The following is a 15,966-nucleotide window of genomic DNA, read 5'->3' as shown; positions in this document are numbered from 1 at the left end:
CACTCCTCCATGATGACATCACGGAGCTGGTGGATGTTAGACACCTTGAACTCCTCCACCTTCCACTTGAGGATGCGCCGCAGGTGCTCAATTGGGTTTAGTCCATCACCTTTACCTTCAGCTTCCTCAGCAAGGCAGTTGTCATCTTGGAGGTTGTGTTTGGGGTCGTTATCCTGTTGGAAAACTGCCATGAGGCCCAGTTTTCGAAGGGAGGGGATCATGCTCTGTTTCAGAATGTCACAGTACATGTTGGAATTCATGTTTCCCTCAATGAACTGCAGCTCCCCAGTGCCAGCAACACTCATGCAGCCCAAGACCATGATGCTACCACCACCATGCTTGACTGTAGGCAAGATACAGTTGTCTTGGTACTTCTCACCAGGGCGCCGCCACACATGCTGGACACCATCTGAGCCAAACAAGTTTACTGTTTGCGGGCTTTCTTGTGCGTCAGCTTCCTTCTGGGATGACGACCATGCAGACCGAGTTGATGCAGTGTGCGGCGTATGGTCTGAGCACTGACAGGCTGACCTCCCACGTCTTCAACCTCTGCAGCAATGCTGGCAGCACTCGTGTCTATTTTTTAAAGCCGACCTCTGGATATGACGCCGAACACGTGGACTCAACTTCTTTGGTCGACCCTGGCGAAGCCTGTTCCGAGTGGAACCTGTCCTGGAAAACCGCTGTATGACCTTGGCCACCATGCTGTAGCTCAGTTTCAGGGTGTTAGCAATCTTCTTATAGCCCAGGCCATCTTTGTGGAGAGCAACAATTCTATTTCTCACATCCTCAGAGAGTTCTTTGCCATGAGGTGCCATGTTGAATATCCAGTGGTCAGTATGAGAGAATTGTACCCAAAACACCAAATTTAACAGCCCTGCTCCCCATTTACACCTGGGACCTTGACACATGACACCAGGGAGGGACAACGACACATTTGGGCACAATTTGGACATGTTCACTGTGGGGTGTACTCACTTATGTTGCCAGCTATTTAGACATTAATGGCGGTGTGTTGAGTTATTTTCAGAAGACAGTAAATCTACACTGCTATACAAGCTGTACACTGACTACTCTAAGTTATATCCAAGTTTCATGTCTATAGTGTTGTCCCATGAAAAGATATAATGAAATATTTGCAGAAATGTGAGGGGTGTACTCACTTTTGTGATACACTGTATAGGGTAATCTGTACAGGAGAGTCTATAAAAGATGCCCATCTAGTCTGGATGATTTAGAAAAAAAAATGCTCTTAGATTTCTTGCTCTTCATTAATCTTTATATGAGCTAATTAATCCAAACAATATTTCCCGCAAACCTATTTTAAACATTTTTGGGATTAGATACAATCATGAATAGAAATGGGAAATATTAAATGGATAAATGGATACTTTTCTGGTAATTACAAACTAAATACATCTCAGGCTCTGTAAATAAATTATGAATGAGTTGACCGTGGAGATCATCAAAGTCATTGCCACCCTAATGAGAAAATGTTTCAGTTAAAACAGGGAACAATTTATTGTAGGCAGTTATTGTTTCCAGCATTGATTAGTTTGTTTGTTTATTGAGATTTTAACGTCATGTTTTACACACTTTGGTTACATTCATGACAGGAACGGTAATTACTGGTTACACAACATTCATCAGTTCAAAAGCTTAATATCGAACACAGTTATGGACAATTTTCTATCGCCAATTCACCTCAGTTGCACGTCTTTGGACTGTGGGAGGAAACCGGAGCTCCCAGAGGAAACCCACACAGACACGGGGAGAACATGCAAACTCCTGGACCGCCCCACCTGAGGATTGAACCCAGGACCTTCTTGCTGTGAGGTGACAGTGCTACCCATTAAGCCACCGTGCCGCCCGTATTAATTAGCAACTGGTATTTGTAAATGGAGCTCCTACGCTATACATGAGGCTGAGAAGAGTCTGTGTGAGAATTACAGCATTAACACCAAACATGGATGCTCCTCAAGTCAAGTCAACTTTATTTATATAGCGCTTTTTACAATAGACATTGTCTCAAAGCAACTTTACAAAATCCAGGACCAACAGATACAAAAACCCATGTTGAGCAAGCCGAGGGCGACTGTGGCAAAGAAAAACTCCCTGAAAATTACAGGAAGAAACCTTGAGAGGAACCAGACTCAGCAGGGCCCATCCTTCTTGGGTGGTCTGGAGGATACTTTAAATAAATACACGATTTACACAAAGCATACAAACAGAATTAAATGATCTAAAAGTTATAACTGGTAATAAATAGATAAATAAATAATAATAGAGTTGTTATTCGCTCTAGTCTTCAATAAAGTCTGTAGTGAGTTCTTGTCATTCTTGGTGCAATTACTCCAGATCCGTCACATCCGGCAGGAGCAGCATAGTTGTCACGGCAGTCTCGACTTTAATCCTTAACCTCGGCGGGTAAACAGTTTTCCATCAGAATGCCTTTGGAGTAAAACAACAAAGAATGTAGTTAATAATGTACAATGCTAGTTGAGTAAAACAGTTTTACAGAGAGTTTTAGACTCCAGCAGCCCTAAATATTACAGCATAACTAAAAGGGAGAGCAAGCAGGTAACAAGGTCATGAAGGCTTTCACAGGACATCAGCGCCCACCTCTCCTACCCAAACCGGAGTGATTGGACAAGAGAGGCAGAACGACAGCAACCCAACATCCCTGATCACCACAAGTTTCTATGACCAAGAACCCCCAAGCTATGCTCCTCTGTTTCTTTCCATTTGCACACACTGATAAAACTATTGGAACTTTTTTAACTGGTTAGCTCTTGCATTGGTGACAAAAGACAGTGCTGTCTAATAAAACATTCCCACATCTTTCAGTTTAAAAGTTTAATTTTGAGTGCTTTTAATTTATGTTGCATTGACAAAATATGTTAAGATTTTTTTTATTTATGTTATTTGTGAGGTCATGCACTGATGTTAGAAGCAAAGTTTTTGCATAAAACTAACATTCAAATTGATCCCAAAGGTGTTTATTGGGGTTAGAGTCAGGGATCTGTGCAGGCCACTGGAGTTCCTTTACACCAAACTTGTCCAACTAAGTCCTAATGAGACTCACTTAGTGTACAGGGGCATAATCACCTGGAGCAGAAAGGGCGTTCCTGCTGTTGCCACACTGTTTTAAACACATACAGTGTATCACAAAAGTGAGTACACCCCTCACATTTCTGCAGATATTTAAGTATATCTTTTCATGGGACAACACTGACAAAATGACACTTTGACACAATGAAAAGTAGTCTGTGTGCAGCTTATATAACAGTGTACATTTATTCTTCCCTCAAAATAACTCAATATACAGCCATTAATGTCTAAACCACCGGCAACAAAAGTGAGTACACCCCTTAGTGAAAGTTCCTGAAGTGTCAATATTTTGTGTGGCCACCATTATTTCCCAGAACTGCCTTAACTCTCCTGGGCATGGAGTTTACCAGAGCTTCACAGGTTGCCACTGGAATGCTTTTCCACTCCTCCATGACGACATCACGGAGCTGGCGGATATTCGAGACTTTGCGCTCCTCCACCTTCCGCTTGAGGATGCCCCAAAGATCTTCTATTGGGTTTAGGTCTGGAGACATGCTTGGCCAGTCCATCACCTTTACCCTCAGCCTCTTCAATAAAGCAGTGGTCGTCTTAGAGGTGTGTTTGGGGTCATTATCATGCTGGAACACTGCCCTGCGACCCAGTTTCCAGAGGGAGGGGATCATGCTCTGCTTCAGTATTTCACAGTACATATTGGAGTTCATGTGTCCCTCAATGAAATGTAACTCCCCAACACCTGCTGCACTCATGCAGCCCCAGACCATGGCATTCCCACCACCATGCTTGACTGTAGGCATGACACACTTATCTTTGTACTCCTCACCTGATTGCCGCCACACATGCTTGAGACCATCTGAACCAAACAAATTAATCTTGGTCTCATCAGACCATAGGACATGGTTCCAGTAATCCATGTCCTTTGTTGACATGTCTTCAGCAAACTGTTTGCGGGCTTTCTCGTGTAGAGACTTCAGAAGAGGCTTCCTTCTGGGGTGACGGCCATGCAGACCAATTTGATGTAGTGTGCGGCGTATGGTCTGAGCACTGACCGGCTGACCCCCCACCTTTTCAATCTCTGCAGCAATGCTGACAGCACTCCTGCGCCTATCTTTCAAAGACAGCAGTTGGATGTGACGCTGAGCACGTGCACTCAGCTTCTTTGGACGACCGACGCGAGGTCTGTTCTGAGTGGACCCTGCTCTTTTAAAACGCTGGATGATCTTGGCCACTGTGCTGCAGCTCAGTTTCAGGGTGTTGGCAATCTTCTTGTAGCCTTGGCCATCTTCATGTAGCGCAACAATTCGTCTTTTAAGATCCTCAGAGAGTTCTTTGCCATGAGGTGCCATGTTGGAACTTTCAGTGACCAGTATGAGAGAGTGTGAGAGCTGTACTACTAAATTGAACACACCTGCTCCCTATGCACACCTGAGACCTAGTAACACTAACGAGTCACATGACATTTTGGAGGGAAAATGACAAGCAGTGCTCAATTTGGACATTTAGGGGTGTAGTCTCTTAGGGGTGTACTCACTTTTGTTGCCGGTGGTTTAGACATTAATGGCTGTATATTGAGTTATTTTCAGGGAAGAATAAAGTTACACTGTTATATAAGCTGCACACAGACTACTTTTCATTGTGTCAAAGTGTCATTTTGTCAGTGTTGTCCCATTAAAAGATATACTTAAATATCTGCAGAAATGTGAGGGGTGTACTCACTTTTGTGATACACTGTATATGGTTATATATAAATGATGGTAAAGATCTGCTTGCAATGGATGAGGCTAAAACACCTGTATCAAATAATTCAAAGGAGTGTCCACATACCTTTGGCTAGACAGTGTATACAGTGTAGCTAAGCAGAAAGGGGCCGACAGTTATACTCAGTTATACATTTTTGTATATATAAAGTATATATTTTGTATATAGTTAATATAAGTTGTCTGTTGAGTAAACAGACTCTCTGCTGTTTGGTAAGTTATATTTAAATGACCGTCATATGCAGTAGATGCAGTGCATGTGTCTTAAATAACTGCTTCATCTTCCAGACTTGAATCACTGAACATCCAAATGTAGACTAGTACTGAACTGATGGATCATCATTGTAGGAGCAATAAGGCCCTCTACCGGGGAATAAAAACAGTACAGAAGTTGAAGGGTTTTCGAGATGAACTGATCACAAGCTCAAATGTCTACACATTCACTTATAACTATAAAACAGTGCCTCATGCAAAGTGGTCTTTCAGAGCAAAGTATTTCAGGCATCAGTGGCTTTATGCGGTGGTGGACATGCGATCCTGTTTCCACATTGAATTATTGTTTTACATTTGTTTTCTTAGCTAGCGGTCATCAAAATGTCTTAGAGTTTGTTTACATTCGTATCATACCTGGTAAAGGCAGTAAAGGTACAGATAATGGCCAAAAGTATCTGGACACACCTTCTAATTACTGAGTTGATGAGTTTCACTGGGAATCACTGGCCACAATGCAGTAACAAGTCAAGTCAAATTTATTTGTATAATGTATAGTGACTTTTACAACAGACATTGTCTTACACCAACCTTACGGAATACAGAACCAAAAAACAAAATACCCATGTTGAGTAAGCCGAGGCCACAGTAGCAAGGAAAACTAAAATTACAAAGAAAAATCTTGAGAGAAACCAGACTTAACTGGGATCCTTCTTTGTGGCCTAGAACTAGAAATAGATTAAACAAACTATACATATAAAATAAATGTTGGGGTTTTATATTGTAATGTTTGATTATTCTACAAATATAGTGCTACTATCTTCAGCAGTATACTACTCCCTAATAATCAAGCATACCTTTAATGTTGGTACTTTGGGTTTGGCAGTGTTTGTGCAGAGAAATACAAAAGTTGCACATTGCACAGATGTTGCAATGTTGCCTGTCCTTTTTAACAGCTGTTAGTGTTTTATTCACTAATCATTTGCAGGGTGGCAAATGACATTTTAAAGAACAAGTAATTTAGATATTTAGGAAAACATAGCCGCCTTTTATATAAGTCAACATTTCACACAGATGGTATGTAGAGCAAAGTTAAAGTTTGTTTATAGTCAGTTTAACTCACTCCTCCCTACACCTAAATCCTAATGAGTAAATAAATTTTTGTTAACTGTTATTATAGTTATCAACCAAAATAACAGTAATTATTTTTTTTAAAAACAGTAATATTTTATGTAATCAATAAGCAAAAATCTATTTACACATTCCATTTCTTTTTTCTTTTTCTTTTCTTTCTTACTTGCCATTTAAACTGGCCAATCAATCCACTAGCATGTTTGAGAGGACAAACAGAGCACTCGAGGAACCCCATGCAGACACAAAGATCAAAAAGAAAAAGAGGATCAAACTCAGGACCCCCTGTAGCTGTGTGGCACACACACTACTCGCTGCACTCCTGGTACATGACCGGTGACAGTAATCTGCACTCTAGAGTTTTATTTTTTATATTATTACTAGGTTTGGCTATAAATAATGTGGCTACACATCAGACCAGCAACATATTCCTTTCCAAAACCCTGAAGTTTTATTTGGTGTCTGTCCCAATATTGAGGCTATAACAGCCTCTACTTCTCTGGAAATGCTTTACACATTTTTTATTCACGTTGTGAAAATTCGTTGAAAGAGCATTTGTAAAGTCAGGCACTGATGTTAGAAGCAAAGATTTTATCCCAAAGATGTAAGTCTTAATGGGTCTCACTTAGGGCACAGGGGCATAATCATGCTGAAGTAAAAATGGCTTTCCTGCGGTTGCCACAGTGTTTTAAACACATACAGTGTATCACAAAAGTGAGTACACCCCTCACATTTCTGCAAATATTTCATTATATCTTTTCATGGGACAACACTATAGACATGAAACTTGGATATAACTTAGAGTAGTCAGTGTACAGCTTGTATAGCAGTGTAGATTTACTGTCTTCTGAAAATATCTCAACACACAGCCATTAATGTCTAAATAGCTGGCAACATAAGTGAGTACACCCCACAGTGAACATGTCCAAATTGTGCCCAAATGTGTCGTTGTCCCTCCCTGGTGTCATGTGTCAAGGTCCCAGGTGTAAATTGGGAGCAGAGCTGTTAAATTTGATGTTTTGGGTACAATTATAATATTAAAACTGGCCACTGGATATTCAACATGGCACCTCATGGCAAAGAACTCTCTGAGGATGTGAGAAATAGAATTGTTGCTCTCCACAAAGATGGCCTGGGCTATAAGAAGATTGCTAACACCCTGAAACTGAGCTACAGCATGGTGGCCAAGGTCATACAGCGGTTTTCCAGGACAGGTTCCACTCGGAACAGGCTTCGCCAGGGTCGACCAAAGAAGTTGAGTCCACGTGTTCGGCGTCATATCCAGAGGTTGGCTTTAAAAAATAGACACATGAGTGCTGCCAGCATTGCTGCAGAGGTTGAAGACGTGGGAGGTCAGCCTGTCAGTGCTCAGACCATATGCCGCACACTGCATCAACTCGGTCTGCATGGTCGTCATCCCAGAAGGAAGCTGACGCACAAGAAAGCCAGCAAACAGTTTGCTGAAAACAAGCAGTCCAAGAACATGGATTACTGGAATGCCCTGTGGTCTGACGAGACCAAGATAAACTTGTTTGGCTCAGATGGTGTCCAGCATGTGTGGCGGCGCCCTGGTGAGAAGTACCAAGACAACTGTATCTTGCCTACAGTCAAGCATGGTGGTGGTAGCATCATGGTCTTGGGCTGCATGAGTGTTGCAGGCACTGGGGAGCTGCAGTTCATTGAGGGAAACATGAATTCCAACATGTACTGTGACATTCTGAAACAGAGCATGATCCCCTCCCTTCGAAAACTGGGCCTCATGGCAGTTTTCCAACAGGATAACGACCCCAAACACAACCTCCAAGATGACAACTGCCTTGCTGAGGAAGCTGAAGGTAAAGGTGATGGACTAAACCCAATTGAGCACCTGTGGCGCATCCTCAAGTGGAAGGTGGAGGAGTTCAAGGTGTCTAACATCCACCAGCTCCGTGATGTCATCATGGAGGAGTGGAAGAGGATTCCAGTAGCAACCTGTGCAGCTCTGGTGAATTCCATGCCCAGGAGGGTTAAGGCAGTGCTGGATAATAATGGTGGTCACACAAAATATTGACACTTTGGGCACAATTTTGACATGTTCACTGTGGGGTGTACTCACTAATGTTGCCAGCCATTTAGACATTAATAGCTGTGTGTTGAGTTATTTTCAGAAGACAGTAAATCTACACTGCTATACAAGTTGTACACTGACTACTCTAAGTTATATCCAAGTTTTATTTCTATAGTGTTGTCCCATGAAAAGATATAATGAAATATTTGCAGAAATGTGAGGGGTGTACTCACTTTTGTGATACACTGTATATGATTATATATAACTGATGGTCTACACCTGCTTACAATGGATAAGGCTAAATACCTGTACCAAATAATTAAAAGTGGTGTCCACATATTTTTGGCTATACAGTGTATGTGTTTAGCTAAGCGGAAAGAAGGCCAGCAGTTATACTCATAAAACTCCTCATATCAGAAGACCTCTTGCAGTACAGGGACCTTTAAGTAGATTTCACAGCAGCACAGTAGCTTTACTGACTGGGCAGGGCAGGTGTGTGTTCACGTGAGTATATTTGTCCATCTGTGGCTAAAAAAAAATAAAAGGTGTAGTCAAACATTGTGGCACCTGGAAGCAGAAAGAAGGTGGAGTACCTGCTTCACGAAAGAGTGCCTGTGCCAATAAGAGCATATTTTGTGTGGTGGCACATGATTAAGCATACTGAATAAAGGTAAGCGGATCTGTCAATTCTACGGATACTTCTAGGATCTAAACCATCTAAATCTGAAGCCAAGAAAAGCTTGAAGGGACCTGGAACCTTGATGGAAGATAAACAAAGGTAACACATACTTCAGTGTTTTTATGTATCAACTACCATTAAACTTGTTTTAAGAAAAATAGAACTGTTTTTTCAAGATGTTGCATTGTTTTCAGGGCCTATTACTTCTGGATAACAAAAAACAAAAAACAAAAAAACTATATGTAAGACAAATAAATACAGAACATTTATTAGTACGAGCACTCAGAGGTCAAGTTAATAATTGTTATGTTGTAATATTGTAATTTCGCTTGCTAAATTGTATAATTCCATTTAATGTACAGATGCTGAAAAATGGGTGATGGTCTTTCAATTCAAACAGAAGAAACGGACCCTGAGAAAGACTCCACTTTTGAAACAATAAATGTCCCTAAATATACTGAAAGTGATGATGAATCAGCTGTTGAAAAAGATCTCAAAGAAATCAATGTAGCAAGTAGCAGCTCAACAAAGGACACATGTATTACCAAGGCTTACATGGAGGAGGAGGTTCTTGCAACAAAAACTGTTCAGTCTGGAGACCTTTTTAACACCAGTGACAACTTGGGAATCGAGGACGCACCATGCCATACTGGACAAGACTTGTTGGACTTGAACCGGCAAGTTAGTAGGGATTTTAGGGTTACCTGTAAAGACTCGTCGGCTTGTCGGGCTGATCACGAGGTGGCAAATGGTCAAGCGAAAATGTTGTCTGAAACGTTTATCCAGGAGTCTGATGATGATAGTCTACGCCAAATAAGTGGGGATCTCTCGGACATCAGCAAAGATGACCAGAAAGAGACTACAGAGGGATTACAAGAACAAGATCACGATATGAGAGATAACACCAGCAACAAAAACATGTTCGAGCTAAAAGACAGCTCAGAAGTAAAGGTGTCAACAGCAGCTTTCAGTGATGACGTATTACCTGTTGTGCAAGATGAGAGCAAATGTCAAGGGTCAACGATGGAGCTTAAACATACACAAAGTAAAACCCTGGAGGATTTTGGTATCGACAGAAATGAGGAACTTCACAACATTTCATCTTGCTCTATGGAAATAAACATTCCAATTAATTTATTCCAACAGTCTCCCAAACTGGACAATATTGAGTCCAGTATTAAACTATGTGGGATGAAAGGAACTGAAGACGAATTTAATCGGACGTTACTTAACTCAGAAGCAACATCTTCATACAGTCTAAATGAAATGCACGAGGAGCAAGATGTAAACCCAAATATAACAGAAAGAACAAAGATGGAACCAGAGAATGATGAAAGAGATAAAAGGACAATGATTCAAGAGGACAGTGATACCCCAGGACAACCAGAGGAAGACAATTATACCAATAAAGAAGAAACCTCTATTGGAATTCTAAATGAAGAAGTAAAAAATGAAACATTACAAGAAGACACAGAAATGTTAGATATACCCTCCAGCCCTGATAATGTACCTACTCCTGGAGATGATGCTGACCCATCAATAGGGTCTACTAATTATGAAACTCCCTTCTCTTCAAGCCCAAAGCTGGAGCGACCTCGTGACTTACCCATCATCTTGAGTGGACTCAAAGAGCTAAAGAAAGAAGCAGGTAACAATCCAAAAGAAGCAGCAAGCCCAGAACAACCTGAAACTTCTGACATGATTAAACAAAGCTCTGTTAAACGAGGACCGTTCTCTGATCAGCGTCCCAAACCTGAGAATAAAGGGAGCATCCTGGAGCAGCTCTCTCAGCTCCTGAGCTTTGATACCAGCAAAGTAGGAATAAAGAAAGAAAAGATATTTACTGCAAATCCCCCAGTCTCTCCTATAGTCCAGACTCCATCAGTGGAAAACCTGGCAGATGACGACACAGAGGAAAACAGCAAATCCACAAGTGCAGAAACAGCACTTGATACTTTCAGGGCTTTCTTTACCCCTAAACCAGTTAGGAGGGACACCTTAGATCACGTTGATCTGGACGCTGTGAAAAGGGCATTCAAACCAGAGGCAATCAGAGCGCTCTTCGATAGAAACGCTAACAAGACTCCAGACAAGACCATCTCTGATAAAGTATGCACAACTATTTTAATACTGTTTGTAGAAAAAATTCACTCACTCACTTTCTTAACCGCTTATCCAGTTAGGGTCGCGGAGGGGTGCTGGAGCCTATCCCAGCTTTTCAGGGCGCAAGGCACTCAGTAACACCCTGGACGGGGACGCCAGTCCATCGCAGGGCAGACACACATACACACACACCCATTCACCTATAGGGCAATTCAGTGTCTCCAATTTACCTGACTGCATGTTTTTGGAGGAAACTGGAGCTCCCGGAAAAAACCCACACAGACACGGGGAGAACATGCAAACTCTGCACAGAAAGGACCCGGACAGCCCCGCCTGGGGATCGAACCCAGGACCTTCTTGCTGTGAGGCGACAGTGCTACCCACCGAGCCACTGTACCGCCCAGTAGAAAAAACAGAAAACAAAAATATTATTCCACAATAATTTGCAAACTGCACACATTTAATATTGACATTTACTAGACTGATACTAAACTCATCCCAAATTTAAAGATGCACCTTTGCAGTTTAGATAAACGACTGCTTTAAACTACTTACTCTATACGTGTTTGACAAAAAAAGACATTTAGCCACTGTATGCAGATGAATAGTAATTTATTTGTGTAATTAAATTAGACAAGTTTTTAACATGTAGCATACATGCATTTACCACAGAAATTCATTTTAACACTTTTCTCTGCAATAAGAAAATTACTTCTTCAGCTAAATACTGTTTACTCACAGTCTGTGGGTCATAAATGTAACAGGGTATATGTAGTTTTATAGGATGACTTAGTAAAAGGTACCTGGTACCTTACTGCGGTTCTCCTTGACAGGTCCTGTCAATTTTTGATATGTGAAGGGATAAAACTGCCATGTGATATGGCAAAATGATAGCTTGAAGTTCTGCTCATTTAAAATAAAGACTATTTTCAATAAGACAAAAAGTAAAATGCTGGAGATAGCTCAATACAATAATGACTCTCAAGTACTGTAGAATACAGTACAACTGCTTTGAAGAAGGAAGTTCTATTTTTGCCCAGCAAGCCCTTACATTCAATGCCACCTATGTTCTAGCAGGTTCTAACTGATAAAAGGTCTGATAGTTCCTCTTAAACAAATATCAGCTTAAGCTGGCATTTGGGGGTTTCTTCCCTAGCTTGGCAAAAGACCACTGTTTCATGGATGTGTTGGCAAATAGAAGTCACTGAGGCGCAGGCGACTGTCATTTAAGAGGAACTGATATATCAGTTATCTGCCCCTTTACGCCATATGCTGGCCATATTTAGCAAGGCAGAAAGACATGATTCTGTAACCAAGCTATATTACCAATCTCCATGACAGGTGGGCTCATTACATCCAACAGCAATAAACTCAGAGTGCCAAACATTTTCTGTTTAAATAACAATATAAATCTGACACATAAATCTTAGTATTTACTTGAACTGTCTACTGAACTGCGCAGTATTATATGTAAATAACATGAGGCTTCGTTTTATCTCTTCTTAAGTCTGCCGAGAGTGAGGAAAGGACCCCAGGGCGACTGCAGGCCGTCTGGCCCCCTCCAAAGCCTAAAGACGAGGAGGAAAGAATAGGCTTGAAATACACCGAGGCAGGTAAGATGTTGCTGTGTATGCATACACATGCAAGAAAGGTAACGGTAAATATTTGCACTTTATGTAATGGTACAACTCTGTTCAAACAAATGCTAACATGTTTCCACCCAGTGTTCTGTGGGTTCAGTTATTTACTTTGCAATGTTTTGTTTTTGTTTTTTTATTTAAGCAATGTTCTTTCTAGAATTCTAGATTAAAACATAATGCAAACTATATAATGCTAATTAAATATTCTAGGAAAACTGAAAAATTACAACGAATCCATCACATGTGTTAATCCACTATCACATGTTACTGATGTTGACAGTTTCTGTACAGCCTGGTAGACAAATATCCTGTACGGCAGCAGGGTGCGGAGTCCTGAGACACACCTTAGCACACACAGTAATGTTAGTCATATCTAAAATATGCCTAATCCACCCATAAATTTAACTTCACATTTTACTACTGACAATGTCTGAAATCCCCCCCTCCCCAAATCTCAGAACAGGTCATTTTAAACCATTAAAAAACTATATGGTAGTTTTTTCCCCCTAATCCCCCCCCCAATCTAGTCGTGTCCAATTACCCTGATTGTGTCCTCTATACTGATTCGACCCTTCACCACTGACTGAGGACGCCCCCTTCGGCACGTACAGTCAGTACAGACTGCATTTTTCACCTGCACGAGTCGAGTTCATACAGCGACGGGCACTGTGTATGGAGGGCCACACCCCCATCAGCATTATTCCTCAGCCCTGTGCAGGCGCCATCAGTCAGCCAGCAGGGGCCGCAGTTGCACCAGTTATAAGGACCTATGATCCGACTTTTTACCCCCTAACCCTGAACAACAGCCAATCGTTGTTCATGCAGCCGCCCAGCCCAGAATACGATGTATTCGAAACCCCAACTCTGGTGAGCTAGCGTACCTTACCGCTGTGCCACCTGAGCGGCTCTATATGGTAGTTATTAAAAATACTAAAACTGACATAGCTACCTTTGTTTTTATTTATCATGGGCAAATACAAATGTGACTGTTATCCAGACCAAATAAAATGCTGGAAATAAAATAGAACAAACTGTATATATATACAATGAAGAATGAATATTATCGCACTATCAATGCTTGCAACTAGCCAACTGCTAGCTTACACTGATCATAAACAGATATGAAAGTAATTTCAGTATTGTGATGATAAATATTCCTAATCAGTAATGATGTATGATGAATTGTCATCAATTTAAAAGTATAGCAAAACATCAAAATATTGCATAATAATAATAACTACAGAAATTATGTACAAATGGATACTGCACAGAAACTAAGGGTGTGTTCGAAAACCTAGTGAGCTGCCTTGCTGTCTTACTGCCTACACAGGCAGCTGCTTAAGTAGAGAGGATTCTAATAAGTCATTGACTTATAAGGCAGGTTATTCGAACGCGCTATTTAGACAGTGATTCCATCAGCTTTCGCTAACACAGCTCACACAGTTAGCCTCATGCCATTCAAACCAATAGGATGGGGTGGCACAACTCACTAGCATGTGAACTAACATCTCCCTCACTGTACCGAAAACGGTTAAGTTCGCTGACAAGCCCGAATTTGCAAATAAAAACACTTGTGCAAGTTTATACAAATTAAAAATCAATAATCATTTATTTACGTTTGAAAATAACTCTTCATTCATTCTTCATTTCTTTGCATCGTCCGCCATATTTTTTATTTTTCTGTGAGAAAAGTTGTGCTGCACTGAATGCTGGGATTGCCTCCACCGCTAAGGCAGCATCGGATGCTCACTCGTTCTTGAGTCAAAATACCCTTGAAATTTTAAGATACCGTAGTAGTGAGCATATTAAGGCACCTAGGATTTCAAACATACTACTTCTCGAGAGCGCGCATAGGATGACGTAAAATGCGTCTATGTAGAGTAAATGAATAATTAAATATGTAAGCATCAAACCCAGGTCTTCAAAAACCACGTTTCTGTGCACCCCACTGTGATTTTTGTACACAAAAATGCCAGTATATGCACTTTCCAAAAAATTATGAGGACCTTACATAACACATCAGATCTCAATGAACGAAGGTTTTAAGTTTAAAATCTTTACTGGTGTAAATTGTGTCATGTGTTGAGAACAAAATGACATAATAACAGTCAATGGAAATCATCAACCAATTAAGGCCTGGATTACAAATCACACCAGTCAAAGTAAAAAATTAAATCACAGGATGATCCCATCTGCGTGAATTTCATCACGGCAACTCATTATGTGACTCAGTAGTGTGTATAACCCCCCGTGTTTGTATGCACTCCTGACAACAACTGGACAACTGATGAAACAGCAAATGTGTCCCGGGGTATCTCCTTCCAGGCCTGGACCAGGGCATTAGTGAGCTTTTGGACAGTGTATGGCACAGATTTCTTTGTCCAAAAATACTAATATTTTTTTTCTAAATATACATACAACACTTTAGGAAAGTACTTGTTGTTAAAATGTTTAAAATTTCATTTAACTTTCTGGAATAGCCTTCTTATTCATCATTATCAATAATTTTTGACTATAACTGATGTCTTCTTAAAGTACATGTAAATAGGGCTAGTGTGGTTGCACCCAATAGTGGTCTCTTATCTATGATATATGTTCCTTAAAAAAATCTTCAATGAGTGTCGGTCAAAGATGCACAAATTAGATAACTGATTACTGTTTACTATAATACTGAATAGTGCAAGTATGTAATATGTAATATTTTGTTCTTGCAGAACACCAGGCAGCTCTTCTTCATCTGAAAAGAGAGTGCAAAAAAGAGGTGGTGGCATTGGAGGCAAGTCTGTTAGATCATGCACATGAACTGTATTTAATACAAGTACTCAGCTCCCTACTTTAATTAATGTAAATTAAGGGCTGAGGGATTAATACATTTAATACTTTTTAAATACTTTTCCAGTGATTTTTAAAATGTTCCAGTATAATAATAAAGCTGGTTAAGGTACTGGACGAGTAATCAAACGGCCACTGGTTCAAATCCCACCTTCACCAAGTTGCCACTGAGCAAGTCCTCTAACCCTAAACTCACTGACTGTAATAATGCTGTAAACTGAAACTTATTAGGGATGTAACGATACACTCTACCCACGATGCGATGCGCTGTGATTCACGATCCAATTTTTTCCCGATTTTTTAAACAAAATTAAATTGAAGACAAATTATGACGTTTCCTTTTATTATTTCTCTTTAAAAAAATGTTTTTTTTAAAGTTATTTATCTAAATAATGAATGCTCTTAAATTTTTGAGATAGGTACAAACTATGCAAAACAATGCTGCATATTTCCCTTTTTGTGTAAAAAAACTGTAGAAAACTGAAATATAATAAAATC

General features: G+C 40.5%; 1 protein-coding gene across 1 annotated transcript in view; it reads left to right on the top strand.

Annotated features, from left to right (window-relative positions):
• The first annotated feature begins 9,265 nt into the window (after positions 1-9,265).
• fmn1 (formin 1) overlaps positions 9,266-15,966 on the top strand; it is a 29,057-nt gene continuing 22,356 nt past the window's right edge. Inside the window, exons 1-3 of the mRNA XM_063002530.1 lie at positions 9,266-11,002; positions 12,504-12,609; positions 15,351-15,412. Coding sequence (XP_062858600.1) covers positions 9,266-11,002; positions 12,504-12,609; positions 15,351-15,412 — 1,905 coding nt within the window. The remainder of the gene's footprint in view (positions 11,003-12,503; positions 12,610-15,350; positions 15,413-15,966) is intronic.

The sequence above is a fragment of the Trichomycterus rosablanca genome, chromosome 9, assembly GCF_030014385.1.
Source record: "Trichomycterus rosablanca isolate fTriRos1 chromosome 9, fTriRos1.hap1, whole genome shotgun sequence".
Classification (NCBI taxonomy): domain Eukaryota; kingdom Metazoa; phylum Chordata; class Actinopteri; order Siluriformes; family Trichomycteridae; genus Trichomycterus; species Trichomycterus rosablanca.
Note: the sequence above shows the minus strand (reverse complement) of the source record. Positions and strands in the feature narration are given on the sequence as shown.